At 38.3% G+C, this 15,560-nt stretch overlaps 1 protein-coding gene across 1 annotated transcript; it reads right to left on the bottom strand.

Moving 5' to 3' along the window:
- Nucleotides 1-12,563: 12,563 nt before the first annotated feature.
- LOC118858406 (60S ribosomal protein L34-like) lies at nt 12,564-12,917 on the bottom strand. The gene has a single exon (XM_036768907.1). It carries the CDS (start codon nt 12,915-12,917, stop codon nt 12,564-12,566), a length of 354 nt encoding a protein of 117 aa, XP_036624802.1.
- Nucleotides 12,918-15,560: the final 2,643 nt, after the last annotated feature.

Genomic DNA, 15,560 nt, shown 5'->3' with positions numbered 1-15,560 from the left:
AGAAGAATGAATGAAGACAGGAAGGGATAAAGGAAAGAAGGAAGAAAACAAGAATTATTAAATGCCTACTATAAGGAAGGCACTATGCCTTCCAAATATTATCTCATTTGAGTCTTGGTTAAGTCTTACAACCTCCCAGACACTTGATTTTCATGCTGATAAAATGAGAATATTGGAATAGATATTGGACAAGGTATTGTCCAATTTGAATGGTCTTTGATTTGGCATTTAAAAACAGGGTAGGTTATATCTTTTTTTTTTGTTTTTGCTCTTTTTAAAATCTCACAGAATTTGGTTGAAATAAGAGTTACTTTTTATTTAGTATACAGAAATTTTAACATTAAAAAATTTGTCCACTTTTATTAAATGGCCATGATGGGGGCAGGTAGGTGGTACAGTAAGTAAAGCACCAGCCCTGGAGTCAGGAGGACCTGAGTTCAAATTTGGCTTCAGACATGTTACACACTTACTAGTTGTGTGACCTTGGGCAAGTAACTTAACCCCAATTGCCTTGCCTTCACTCCTCCATCCAAAAAAAAAAAAAAAACAACAGAAAGTATTTTGCCATGATAGGGACAAATAAGCAACAAATAATGACATCCACAAAGATGCTAATCAGCTCCATTCTTCCTTAAAAAGTGATGTCAAGGAAGTTAAAATTTAGACAGAGCTGAGGCTGATAATGAGTGCAAACATCAGTTTTAAAAAAGTTGATTTCGGGGGGGCAGAGCCAAGATGGAGACTAGAAAGCAGGGACTTGTGTGAGCTCTCCCCCAGGTCCCTCCAAACACCTATAAAACAGCTCTGAACAAATTCTAGAACTGCAGAGATCAAGAAATAGCAGAGAGAAGCAGGGATCCAGCCTATGACAGCCTGGATGGTCACTGGGTAAGGTCTATCGCATGGGGCTGGGGAGCGGAGATGAGCAGAGCCCAGAGTGAGCTGTGCCTGGACCAAACAGACTGGGAGCTGGGAAGAATAGACCCTAGCAATGTCAATCATTGAGCTGTGGCAGGTACCAGACTTCTCAAACAACAAACACCAAAGACAACAGAGAAAGTTAGTGGGAGAAGCTGCTGGGACAGAGTGAAAAGAGTTTTTCATTCAGCCACCAACCCAGGGGCAGCGGAAGTGCAGCAGTCTGAGGCTGCTTACAGAGCTACAGCTGCAGTTGCTTCCAGGCCCAGGCCCACCTGGTGGGAGGAATGAAATGGCAGATCTGAGTGGGAGTGCAGAGCCACCTTAGATCTGAGTCTGGTCTGGGTTGGCGGTTCTTGGGGGAGAAGGAGCACTGGTGTGGCAGAGTTTGCTGTGTAGAAACAGCTCTGAAAACAACAGCACATCCCCTCAAGCTTGGAACAAAGTACTCTATGCTCTATAAGCCGTCATACCCCAATGAAAAACTCAACGGTCAAGTAGTTGGCTGGGAACGTGGCCAGGCAGCAAAAATAGACTCAGATTCAGACTCAGACTTTGGAATATTCCTTCAGTGACAAAGAAGACCAAAACATACAGCCTGAAGAAGTCAACAAAGTCAAAGAGCCTACATCAAAAGCTTCCAAGAAAAACATGAACTGGTCTCAGGCCATGGAAGAGCTCAAAAAGGAGTTGGAAAAGCTAGTTAGGGAAGTAGAGGAAAAATTAGGAAGAGAAATGAAAGTGATGCAAGAAAATCATGAAAACCATGTCAATGACCTACTAAAGGAGACCCAAAAAAATACTGAAGAAAATAACACCTTAAAAAATAGACTAACTCAAATGGCAAAAGAGTTCCAAAAAGCCAATGAGGAGAAGAATGCCTTGAAAGAGAGAATTAGCCAAATGGAAAAAGGAGGTCCAAAAGACCATTGAAGAAAACGCAACCTTAAAATTAGATTGGAGCAAGTTGAAGCTAGTGACTTTATGAGAAATCAAGATATTATAAAACAGAACCAAAGGAATGAAAAAATGGAACACAATGAGAAATATCTCATTGGAAAAACCACTGACCTGGAAAATAGATCCAGGAGAGATAATTTAAAAATTATTGGACTACCTGAAAGCCATGATCAAAAAATGAGCCTAGATATCATCTTTCAAGAAATTATCAAGGAGAACTGCCCTGATATTCTAGAGCCTGAGGGTAAAATAGAAATTGAAAGAATCCAACAATCCACTCCTGAAAAAGATCCCAAAAAGAAAACTCCTAGGAATATTGTTGCCAAATTCTAGACCTGCTACATCAAGGAGAAAATACTGCAAGCAGCCAGAAAGAAACGATTTGAGTATTGTGGAAAAAATAATCATGATAATACATGATCTAGTAGCTTCTATGTTAAGGGAACTAACGGCTTGGAATATGATATTCCAGAGGTCAGTGGAGCTAGATTAAAACCAAGAATCACCTACTCAACAAAACTGAGTATAATGCTCCAAGGCAAAATATGGCTTTTCAATAAAATAGAAGACTTTCAAGAATTCTCAGTGAAAAGACAAGAGCTGAATACAAAATCTGACTTTCAAACACAAGAATCAAGAGAAATGACAAGGTAAGCAAGAAAGAGAATCATAAGGGACTTACTAAAGTTGAACTGTTTTGTTTACATTCCTACATGGAAAAATGATGGGTATAATTCATGAGATCTTAGTAACAGGGGAGCAGAAGGGAATATACATATATACATATATATATACACACACATACATATATGTATATATATACATATACATACATACACACATATATATGTGTATATACATATACATATGCATATACATATACATGTATATACAGACAGAGGGCACAAGGTGAGTTGAATATGAAGGGATGGCATCTAAAAAATTAAAATCAAATTATGGGATGAGAGAGGAATATATTGAGAGAGGGAGAAAGGGAAAGATAGAATGGGGTAAACTATCTCGCATAAAAGTGGAAAGAAAAATCAGTTCTCTAGGAAGGGAAGAGGGGACAGGTGAGGGGGAATGAATGAATCTTGCTCTCATCAGATTTGACCTGAGAAGGGAATACCATACACACTCAATTGAGTATCTTACCCCACAGGAAAGAAGGAGGAATGAGGTAAAAAGGGGCGACAATAGAAGGGAGGGCAGATAGGCGGAGGTGGTAATCAAAAACAAACACTTTCAAAAAGGGGCAGGGTGAAGGGAGAAAAAGGCATAAAGGGGGATTGGATAGGAAGGATCAAAATATAGTTAGTCTTTCACAACATGATTATTGTAGAAGAGATTTACATAATGATACACATGGGGCCTATGTTGAATTGCTTGCCTTCTTAGGGAGGGTGGGTGGAGAAGGAAGAGGGGAGAGAATTTGGAAATCAAAGGATTTTTTTTGTTTTATTTTTGGTTTTTTTAAATTTTATTTTATTTTTATTTTCAGTTTACAACACATGGTTCTAAATAATTTTGACTTCCAGATTTTCTCCCCTCCCTCCCTCTACCCTCCCTAAGACGACATGGAATCTCATATAACTGTCACGTATAACTTTACATAATTTATACACTAGTCAAGTTGTGGAGAAGAATTATGACCAATGGAATGAATCATGAAAAAGAAGAAACAGAACCAAAAAAAAACCCAAAAACAAAAGAGAAGAAAAAAAGAGGGAAAAAAAGGCAAGCATGAAGTATGCCTCAATCTGCATTCAAACTTCATAGTTATTTCTCTGGACGTAGATAGCGTTCTCCATCGTGAGTCCTTTGGAGTTGTCTTTGTACCTTGTGTTGCTGAGAAGAGCAAAGTCTGTCAGGGTTGGTCCTCACAGAATCCATATAGCTGTGGTTGTGTATAATGTTCTCCTGGCTCTGCTCCACTCACTCAGCATTATATCATGTAGGGTTTTCCAGGTTGTTTTGAAGTCTGGATCATCTCCATTTCTTATGGAACAATAGTATTCCATTACCTTCATATACCACAGCTTGTTCAGCCATTCCCCGATTGATGGGCATCCCTTTGATTTCCAATTCTTGGCTACCACAAAAAGAGCTGCTATAAATATCCTTGTACATATGGGTCCTTTTCCCGCTTGTGTGATTTCTTTGAGATACAATCCTAGAAGTGGTAGTGAAAGTGGTAGTGGTAGTCAAAGGGTATAAACATTTTTATGGCCCTTTGGGCATAGTTCCAAATTACTCTCCAAAATGGCTGGATCAGCTCACAACTCCACCAGCAATGTAACAATGATCCAATTTTCCCACATCCTCTCCAGCATTTATCATTTTCTGTTTTGTTATTTTAGCCAATCTGACAGGAGAGATGTGGTATCTAAGAGTTCTTTTGATCTGCATTTCTCTAATCAGTAGTGATTTAGAGCATTTTTTCATATGCCTGTAGATAGCTTTAATTTCTTCCTCTGAAAACTGCCTGTTCTTATCCTTTGACCATTTCTCAATTGGGGAATGGCTTGCATTCCTATATATTTGGCTCAGTTCCCTGTATATTTTAGAAATGAAGCCTTTATCAGAGATACTAGTTGTAAAGATTTTCTCCCAATTTTCTGCTTCCCTCCTAATTTTTGTTGCATTGGCTTTTTTTGTACAAAAACATTTCAATTTAACATAATCAAAATTATCCATTTCACATTTTGTAATGCTCTCTATCTCTTGTTGGATCATGAATTCTTTTCTTTTCCATAAATCTGATAATTAAACTATTCCTTGGTCTCCCAAATTGCTTATACTATCAGCCTTTACTCCTAAATCATGAACGCATTTTGACTTTATTTTGGTATATGGTGTAAGATATTGGTCTATGCCCAGTTTCTGCCCTACCCTTTTCCAATTTTCCCAACAGTTTTTTTGTGAAATAGTGAATTATTAGGCCAGAAGCTGGCCTCTTTGGGTTTATCAAAGAGTAGATTGCTAGAGTTGTTGACTTCTCCATCTTGTATTCCTATCCTATTCCAGTGATCCACACCTCTGTTTCCTAGCCAGTATCAGGTAGTTTTGATGACTGCTGCTCTGCAGTGCAGTTTAATATCTGGTATGGCTAGGCCACCTCCTCTAGCATTTCTTTTCATTACTACCCTAGATATTCTAGACCTCTTGTTTTTCCAGATGAATTTGTTACTATTTTCTGCAGCTCAGTAAAACTATTTTTTGGTAGTTCAATTGGTATGGCACTGAATAGATAGATTAATTTAGGTAAAATTGTCATTTTTATTATATTAGCTCGGCCTAACCATGAGCAACTGATATTTTTCCATTTATTTAGATCTGACTTTATTCGCGTGAAAAGTGTTTCATAGTTATGTTCATATAGGCCCTGGGTTTGTCTTGGCAAATAGACTCCCAAATATTTTATAGTGCCAACAGTAACTTTGAAAGGAATTTCTCTTTCTAACTCTTGCTGTTGGGCTTTGTCAGTAATGTATAGGAATGCTGAGGATTTATGTGTATTTATTTTATATCCTCCCAGGTTGCTAAAGTTGTTTATTATTTCAAGTAGTTTTTTACTTGATTCTCTAGGATTCCTTAAATAATTCATCATATCATCTGCAAAAAGTGATAATTTAGTTTCTTCTTTTCCTATTCTAATTCCTTCAATTTCTTTTTCTTCTCTTATTGCTACAGCTAATGTTTCTAGTACCAAATTGAATAATAGGGGTGATAATGGACATCCTTGTTTCACCCCTCATCTTATTGGGAATGCATCTAGTTTATCCCCATTATAAATAATGCTTGTCGATGGTTTTAGGTAGATGCTATTTATAATTCTGAGGAAGGTTCCCCTTATTCCTATGCTTTCTAGTGTTTTTAATAGGAATGGGTGTTGTACTTTGTCAAAGGCTTTTTCTGCATCTATTGAGATGATCATACGGTTTCTGCTAGTTTTGTTGTTGATATGGTCAATTATGCTAATAGTTTTCCTAATATTGAACCAGCCTTGCATAACTGGAATAAATGCTACCTGGTCATAGTGTATTATTCTCGTGATAAGTTGTTGTAATCTTTTTGTTAATATTTTATTTAAAATTTTTGCATCAATATTCATTAGAGAAAATGGTCTATAATTTTCTTTCTCTGTTTTGACTCCACCGGGTTTGGGTATTAGTACCATATTTGGGTCATAGAAAGAATTTGGTAGGACTCGTTCTTCACTTATTTTCCCAAATAGTCTAAAAACTATTGGAATTAGTTGTTCTTTAAATGTTTGATAGAATTTACATGTAAAACCATCTGGCCCTGGAGATTTTTTCCTAGGGAGTTCATTGATGGCATGCTCAATTTCTTTTTCTGAGATGGGGTTATTTAGCAATTTTAGTTCCTTTTCTGTTAACCTGGGCAGTTTATTTTTTTGTAGATATTCATCCATATCTCTAAGGTTGTCAAATTTATGGGCTTACAATTGGGCAAAATAATTCCTAATTATTGTTTTGATTCCCTCTTCATTAGAGGTGAACTCACCCTTTTTATTTTTGATACTGGTAATTTGATTTTCTTCTTTCTTTTTATTAATCAAATTGACCAAAGCTTTATCAATTTTATTGGTTTTTTAGTAAAACCAGCTCTTGGTTTTATTTATTAATTCAATAGTTTTCTTGGTTTCAATTTTATTAATCTCCCCTTTGATTGTCAGTATTTCTAATTTGGTATTTAACTGGGGATTTTCAATTTGCTCTTTTTCTAGCTTTTTCAGCTGTATGCCCAGATCATTTCTCTCCTTTTTCCTTATTTTATTCATGTAAGCATTTAGGGATATAAAACTTCCCCTAAGAACTGCTTTTGCTGCATCCCATAAGTTTTGGTATGTTGTTTCATTATTGTCATTCTCTTGAATGAAGTTATTAATTGTTTCTCTGATTTGTTCTTTGCCCACTCATTATTTAGAATTAGATTATTTAGTTTCCAATTAATTTTTAGCTTATTTTTCAATGGTTCTTTGTTACAAATAATTCTTATTGCATCATGATCTTAGAAGTGTGCTTTGACTACTTCTGCCTTTCTGCACTGGATTGTGAGGATCTCATGCCCTAGTACATGGTCAATTTTTGAGTATGTGCAATATACCGCTGAGAGGAAAGTATATTCCTTTTTATCCCCATTCAGTTTTCTCCAGAGGTCTATCATATCTGCCTTTTCTAAAATTCTGTTTACCTCCTTAGCTTCTTTCTTATTTATTTTGAGGTTAGATTTATCAAGTTCAGAAAGGGGGAGGTTGAGGTCTCCCAATATTATAGGTTTGCTGTCTATTTCTTCCTGTAACTCCCTTAACCTCTCCTCTAAGAATCTGTATGCCTTACCACTTGGTGCATTCATGTTAAACAATGATATTGCTTCATTGTTCATGGTGCGTTTTAGCAGGATATAATGTCCTTCCTTATCTCTTTTAATTAAATCTATCTTTACTTTTGCTTTGTCTGAGATTAGGATTGATACACCTGCTTTTTTTTTTACTTTAGCTGAGGCGCAATATATTTTACTCCAGCCTTTTACCTTTACCCTGTGTGCATACCCCTGTTTCAAATGTTTTTCTTGTAAACAGCATATTGTAGGATTATGGTTTTTAATCCATTCTGCTATCCGCTTGTGTTTTATTGGAGAGTTCATCCCATTCAAGTTCAGAATTATGATTTATATCCTATTTCCCCATTTATGCTTTTATTTCTCCTATTCCCCTTCTCCTGCTCAATAAGGTTTTGTTTTTGACTATCGCCTTCCTCATTTTACCCTCCCTCTTTATTCCCCTCCTGTATCTTGCTACTTCTCCCCTCCCTCCTGACCACGCCCCTCCCTTTTTTCCCCCCTTCCCCTCCTACTTCCAGTAGGACAAGTTAGATTTCTAAACTTATCAGGGTATCTTATTCCCTTCTTGAACCAGATCAGATGACAGTAAAGCTCAAATACTGCTCTTCTCCCTCCCTTCTTTCCCTCTACTATAATATGGTTTTGTGCCTCTTCATTTGGTGTAATTTACCCTTTTCTACTACCTGCTTACCTCTTCTCTCATAGCCCTCCCTTTACATCTCTTACTTATGTTTTTTATCCTTACATCAGTTAATTTATTCAGGCATTCACAATCTCTGTGTATCCCTTTCACTTCTCCTAATAGCTGTACCATTCTCAAGACTGACATATATATATATATATATATATATATATATATATATATATATATATATACATATATATATATATATATATATATGTATATATAAAACATACATAAGATGACATAATCCCACATACAGATGCAAACAACCTGCCCTTATTGGTTATTAAGGTTTGTGGGAGTTTTCCCAACTGGTTACCTTTTTATGTCTCTCTTGAGTTTTCTATTTGAAGATCAAATTTTCCATTGAGTTCTGGCCTTTTCATCAGGAAGGTCTGGAATTCCCTTATTTCACTGAATGTCCATCTCCTTGCCAGAAAAATTATGCTTAGTTTTGCTGGGTAGTTTATCCTTCATTGTAGTCCCAGCTCCTTTGCTCTTCAGAAATATCATATTCCAATTTCTCCTGTCTTTTAATGTGGAAGCCGAGAGATCCTGCGTGATCCTGAGTGTAGTTCCATGATATTTGAATTGTTTCTTTTCGGCTGCTTGCAGTATTTTCTCCTTCAGTTTGTACTTCTGAAATTTGGCTATAATATTTCTTTGTGTTTTTTCAGTTTGGGATCTCTTTCAGGGGGTGATCGGTGAATTCTTCCAATGACTTTTTTGCTCTCTGGTTCTAGGACCTCTGGGCAGGTGTCTTTGATAATTTCTTCGAAGATACTGTCAAGGCTCTTTATTTCATCGTGGATTTCCAGTAGACCAATAACTCTTAAATTGTCTCTCCTGGATCTATTTTCCAGGTCAGTTGTTTTGCCAATTAGATATTTCACATTTTTTTTCTATTTTTCATTCTTTCCATTTTGTTTTACTACTTCTTGGTGCCTCATAGATTCATTAGCTTCCACTTGCTCAATTCTAATTTTTAATGAGTTAGTGTTTTCATTTTGCTTTTGAGTCTCGTTTTCCAATTGGTTGATTTTACCTCTCAGGGTGTCATTTTCTCTATTTAGATTCTGAATCTCCATGGCCACTTCACCAATCTTATTCTTTAGGGACTTTTCGATTTTTTCCATGTTTTCTTTTACCTCCCTAATGTGGTTTTTAAAGTCCTCCTTTAGCTCTTCAGCAATGCTTTTCAGGCTGCAGACCAGTTCACATTATCTTTTGAGGTATCAGATGTATCTATAGTGTCATTGCTGTCCCCTTCCAAATTGGTATTTTGATCATGCCTGTATTCATAAAAAAATCTATTTTCGTCGGTTTTTTTGTGTTCTTCTTCATGTGGGTTTGCCTTTTCCTGGCTTTACAACAAATTTCCACCTTTGGGGCTCAGTACTCTCTGTCCCAGCTTTCTCACTCTGGGGATTGTGAGTCTAGAATTATAGCCTTCAGTTTCCTGAGGTGTGGGGGAGGGGTCAGCTCCCTGACATCTCACTCCCTCTGGGTGTTCTCCAGCACTGTTGCTCTTCAGCAATGGTCTCAGCTGTTTGTTGTTTTAGCTGATGTCTGGCACTTCCCCTGGGGGAGCAAGATTAGATGGGGCGGGGTGGACACAAGATGGCAGCTGGAAAGTAGGGACTAGCATGAGCTCCTCCGCAGTCCCTCCAAAAACCTATAAAAAATAGCTCTGAACCATTTCCAGAACTGTAGAACCCACAAAACAGCAGAGGGAAGCAGGGCTCCAGCGCAGGACAGCCTGGATGGTCTCTGGGTGAGGTCAATCCCACATGGAGCTGGGAGCTGGGAGCGGAGCAGAGCCCAGCGTGAGTGGCGTGGATCAACCAGACCAGGAGGCAGGTGGAGCGTGCCCTAGCACCTTGAATCGGTGAGCTGCGGCAGTTACTAGACTTCTCAACCCACAAACGCCAAAGACAGAAGAGAAGGTTAGTGGGAAAAGCTACAGGAGTAGAAGGAGTTTGCAGTTCGGCCACCGCCCCCGTGGCAGCAGGGGTGGGGCAGCTACAACTGGTGGGAGGAATTAAGTGGTGGATAAGAGCAGGAGTGCGCAGCCTGCTGAAGATCTAAACCCAGTCTGGGTTGGGGGTTCTTGGGGAAGGAGCAGTGCTGGTGTGGCAGACCTGGCACATCCCCCCCAAATGTGAAACATAGAACTCTTTAGTCTACAAGCAGTCATACCCCACTGAAAAACTCAAGGGTCAAGTTAGTTGGCTGGGAATATGGCCAGGCAGTGAAAACACACCTAGATTCAGTTGCAGACTTTGTATTCTTTCTTTGGCAACAAAGAAGACCAAAACATACAGACCGAAGAAGTTAACAAAGTCAAAGAGCCTACAACAAAAGCCTCCAAAAAAACATGAACTGGTCTCAGGCCATGAAAGAGCTCAAAAAGGATTTGGAAAAGAAAATTAGAGAAGTAGAGGAAAAATTGGGAAGTAAAATGAGAAGGATGCGAGAAAACCATGAAAAACAAGTCAATGACTTGCTAAAGGAGACCCAAAAAAATACTGAAAAATACACTGAAGAAAACAACACCTTAAAAAATAGACTAACTCAAATGGAAAAAGAGCTCCAAAAAGCCAATGAGGAGAAGAATGCCTTGAAAGGCAGAATTAGCCAAATGGAAAAGGAGGTCCAAATGACCACTGAAGAAAATACTACCTTAAAAATTAGATTGGAGCAAGTGGAAGCTAGTGACTTTATGAGAAATCAAGATATTATAAAACAGAAACAAATGCATGAAAAAAAATGGAAAACAATGTGAAATATTTCATTGGAAAAACCACTGACCTGGAAAATAGATCCAGGAGAGATAATTTAAAAATTATTGGACTACCTGAAAGCCATGATCAAAAAAAGAGTCTAGCTATCATCTTTCAAGAAATTATCAAGGAGAACTGCCCTGATATTCCAGAGCCACAGGGCAAAATAGAAATTGAAAGAATCCATCAATCGCCTCCTCAAACAGCTCCCAAAAAGAAAACTCCTAGTAATATTGTCGACAAATTCCTGAGCTCCCAGATCAAGCAGAAAATACGGTAAGCAGCCAGAAAGAAACAATTTGAGTACTGTGGAAACACTATCAGAATAACCCAAGTTCTAGCAGCTTCTACATTAAGAGATCGAAGGGTTTGGAATAAAATAATCTCAGGTCAATGGAGCTAGGATTAAAACCAAGAATCACCTACCCAGCAAAACTGAGTATCATGCTCCAAGGCAAAATATGGACTTTCAATAAAATAGGGGACTTTCAAGCTTTCTTAGTGAAAAGACCAGAGCTGAATAGAAAATTTGACTTTCAAACACAAGAATCAAGAGAAGCATGAAAAGGTAATCAAGAAAAAGAACAAGAAAAAGAAATTGCAAGGGACTATCTGAAGTTGAACTGTTTTGTTCACATTCCTACATGGAAAGATGATGTGTATGATTCATGAGACCTCAATATTAGGGTAGCTTAAGGGAATATGCATATACACATATAGACATATATATATATATATATATATATATATATATACACACATAAGTGAATGTGTATGTATGTATATATGTATGTGTATATATATAGAGAGAGAGAGAAAGAGAGAGAAGGTACAGGATGAGGTGAAGATGAAGGGAAGATATCTAAAAGAAATAAAATCAAATTAAAGGATGTGAGAGGAATACATTGAGAGAGGGAGATAGGGAGAGATATAATGGGGTGGATTATCTCACATAAAGGTGGCAAAAAGAAGCAGTTCTGTGGGAGGAGGGGAGAGGGCAGGTGAGGGGGCAATGAGTGAATCTTGCTCTCATCAGATTTGGCCTGAGGAGGGAATACCATATATATTCAGTTGGGTATCTTACCCCACAGGAAAGAAGAGGGAAGAAGATAAAGAAAGGGGGGGGATGATGGAGGGGAGGGCAAATGGGGGTGGATGTAATCAAAAACAAACACTTTCGAAAGGGGGCAGTGTCAAGGGAGAAAATTCAATAAAGGAGGATGTGTTGGGAAGGAGCAAAATATACTTAGTCTTTCACAAAATGGGTATTGTGGAAGGGTTATACATAATGATACACATGTGGCCTATGTTGAATTGCTTGACTTATTAGGGAGGGTGGGTGGGAAGGGAAGAGGGGAGAGAATTTGGAACTCAAAGTTTTAAAAACAGATGTTCAAAAAACAAACAAAAAAAGTTTTTGCATGCAACTAGAAAATAAGATACACAGGCAATGGGGCATAGAAATTTATCTTGCCCTACAAGAAAGGAAGGGAAAAGGGGATGGGAGGGAAGTGGGGTGACAGAAGGCAGGGCTGAGCGGGAAACAGGGCAACCAGAATATATGCCATCTTTGAGTGGGGGGGAGGTTAGAAATGGGGAGAAAATTTGTAATTCAAACTCTTGTGAAAATCAATGCTGAAAACTAAATATGTTAAAAAACTAAATTGAAATTAAAAAAAAAAAAAGATTACATCTGGGCTCCTGGTGTTGACCCCTGCCAGCTCTGCCCCTCTGGGACTAATGAACTTCTACTATTTGACCACTGAAGACCCACTTCTTTCTCCTCTGTTCCAGTGTTCTTTTTTTTTTTAAATTTTAATTTTCTTTATTATTCAAAAAATATATCCTTTTTATTTACTTTTTTGACTTTGTACTTGTGCCTTCAACACCTTCACAACAATTTTCTGCTCCTCAATCAGGAAAGCACGCTTGATCCTGTCACAGACACACTTAGCACACATGGCACCACCATAAGCCCTGCTGACATGCTTTTTTGTCTTCGATAGCCTCATAAGAACTTTAGGTCTCACTGCACGAACACCTCGAAGTCTTCCTGGGCATACACCACAGGCTGATTTTGGTACTTTTCCAACTTTCTTGGTATAAAGGTAAACAATTCTGTTACCCGGGGTTCGTGACAGCCAAGTTTTGTTGGAAGCTGTATTGTAGGACAGCCTATGGCGATATGTCAGATGCTGAACCATTTTTAATTTCTATCAGGTCCGTCACCAGAAGAGAGAAAAAAAAAACCCAGTGTTCTTTTTCTCCCCGAGGAATTCTCTGGGTGAGGGGAGGAGGGATTAGAGCCATTTATCTGGCCATTATGTCTCCCAGAAGTTCAAGAAGCCACGTTTCATTCCTTAGGGCTGCAAGCCTCAGGAGTCAGTGTTTCATGGCCAGTGCCATTGCGTTGCCTCTCGTCGCTTCCACAGACTGCCGTCCTGTGTTAGGAAGCCTGGGGATCTCTGCCGGTTTTGGGCGCCCAGCTTTCTCCCAGCCTGTCTCCCACGTGGGTTTCCCAGCCGCCTGCTTCCGCTTTGGTCTGGAGCTGCTCCGCATGCCGAGCACTCTCCGAGCCTACAGATTCGTGCCTTCGGCCTTTCAGACTCTCCCAGCTCGGAAATTTGCCGCACTCAGACTGCTCCCGGTTTCTAACTCTCTCAAATCTGCTCAAATTCACTTTGTTATAGGAATCTCACAGACTTTGTGAGAGAGCTCCAGTAAGACGCTGTTTTCATGTGGCCATCTTGATTTTTAAAGTTTTTAAAGAAGATGTTTAAAAAAGTTTTCGCATGCAACTAGGAAATAAGATTTACAGGCGATGAGGCATAGAAATCTATCTTGCCCTACAAGAAAGTAAGGGAAAAGGGGATGGTGGGGAGTGGGGTGACAGAAGGGAGGGCTGACTAGGGAATGGAACAATCAGAATATATGCCATCTTGGAGTTGGGGGAGGGTAGAAATGTGGAGAAAATTGGTGATTCAAGCTCTTGTGAAAATCACTGCTGAAAACTAAAAATATTAAATAAAAGTATAATAAAGTCTAAAAAAAAAGACTATGCCAAATGAAGTGTAAGCTTTGGCAGGTCTTACAAAAATGAAGAATCTTGGAATTAAAAAAAAAAGAAAAGATCAACCGGCAGATTTCACAAAAATCTGGAAAGACTTATACAGACTGATGCAAAGTGAAATGAGCAGAACCAAGAAAATAATGCACATAATGTCAGCAACTTTGTGTGATGATCAACTTTGAATGACTCTGCTCTTCTTAGCAATACAATGATCCAAAACAAGTACAAAAGACTCACGAAGGAAAATCCTATTCACATCCAGAGAAAACAGTGATAGACTCTGAATGCAGATCGAAGCATACTTTTTTACTTACTTATTAATTTTTGTGCTTTTATTGCACTTTTGATATGTTTCTTCTTTTACAACTGTGACTACTATGGAAATATGTTCTACATGATAGCATATTTATTGCACGTTGCCACCATTTTTTGAAGAGGGGAAGGCAGAGAGGGAGGGAGAAAATTTTGGAACTCCAAATCTTGTAAAAATGAATGCTAAAAATTGTCTTGACGTGCAATTGGGAAAATAAATAAAATATTAAAGAAAAAGAGAAAGAAAAGTTCAAAATGAGGCATTCTTGCTACACACAACATCTTACAATGTTGGAAGGAGAGATAAGTGACACTAGAGTGGAAGCTGACCCAGAGACCATGGGGACGCAACACAAGTGGTGGCAACAGAAGCAGCTGCAGCTTTGGTAGCTCTCAAGCCAGAAATTATAAAGGGACCTAGCAATTGTTCAGAAAAAAGATTACAGGAAATTGCTTTGATAGCTTAGGATCCAGACCTGGAAGTGGGTTTGGCAATTCCATTGCCTCTACCCACTTCTGGGTCACAGTTTAAGGACAAAGGGAAGTAATATCAGTCAAGAAGGATAGAAGACCTGAGATGCAGATTCACATCTGGTCCCAAAGGAGTAGGAACTCTGAGGAGCTCTCCTCCCATCTACATGATGCAGGGTCTCTGAGGAATTGTATTGATTGCAGTCCCAAGAAATCAGGGACCCTTCCTGGGTAAGGACCAGAACATAGACTAGGAAAACTGTCACCTCACTTCTCCTCAGGCCACACCACTTTGGAAGCAAGAAAACTTTGAAATCCGCAAAATTATTCTAAAAACTAAGATAAATAAAAGGATTCTACATAGATTAAGGGAATAGGGATGAGTTGTGTTGAGATGATGGAAAAGGAAAAAAAATGGATGGGTAAAAATACGCAAATCATCATCATTTCTATGCATTACCAAAAAGACCAGGAAGAAAGAGAAAGATAAATTCCATTTAAATTAACTGCAGAAAATATAACATACTTGGGAATCTATCTGGCAAAACAACCCATGGTACTATAGGAACACAATCACAAAACACTTTTCACACAAAAAGAGTTTGATTTAAGAAACTGGATAAATATTAATTTCTCATGGGTTGGCTGATCCAATATAATAAAAAATGACAGTTCTACTTAGCTTATTATTCAGTGTCATATCAATCAAATTAACGCAGAACTATTTTATAGAACCTGAAAAATAATAAGCAAATTCAACTGGAAGAAAACAAGGTCAAGAATAGTAAAAGGACTTCTGTTTTATTTTTAAAGTGAAGGGGTTGTGCACAGGCAAGATGGAGGAGATGAAAACAGAGACTCACTTGAGCTCTCCCCCAAATCCCTCCAAAGACCTGTAAAAATGAATCTACTCAAATTATAGAGCTACAGAACCCACAAAATGACAGAGTGAAACAAGTATTCTACCCAAGATAGCAAAGATGTTCACTGGGAA

This window comes from Trichosurus vulpecula, chromosome 7 (genome assembly GCF_011100635.1).
Source record: "Trichosurus vulpecula isolate mTriVul1 chromosome 7, mTriVul1.pri, whole genome shotgun sequence".
NCBI lineage: Eukaryota > Metazoa > Chordata > Mammalia > Diprotodontia > Phalangeridae > Trichosurus > Trichosurus vulpecula.
This window is presented reverse-complemented; position numbering and strand designations above follow the sequence as displayed.

Bases quoted from the DNA above. Each gene is read 5' to 3' on its own strand.
- LOC118858406 (XM_036768907.1), bottom strand. From the start codon at position 12,917: ATGGTTCAGCATCTGACATATCGCCATAGGCTGTCCTACAATACAGCT.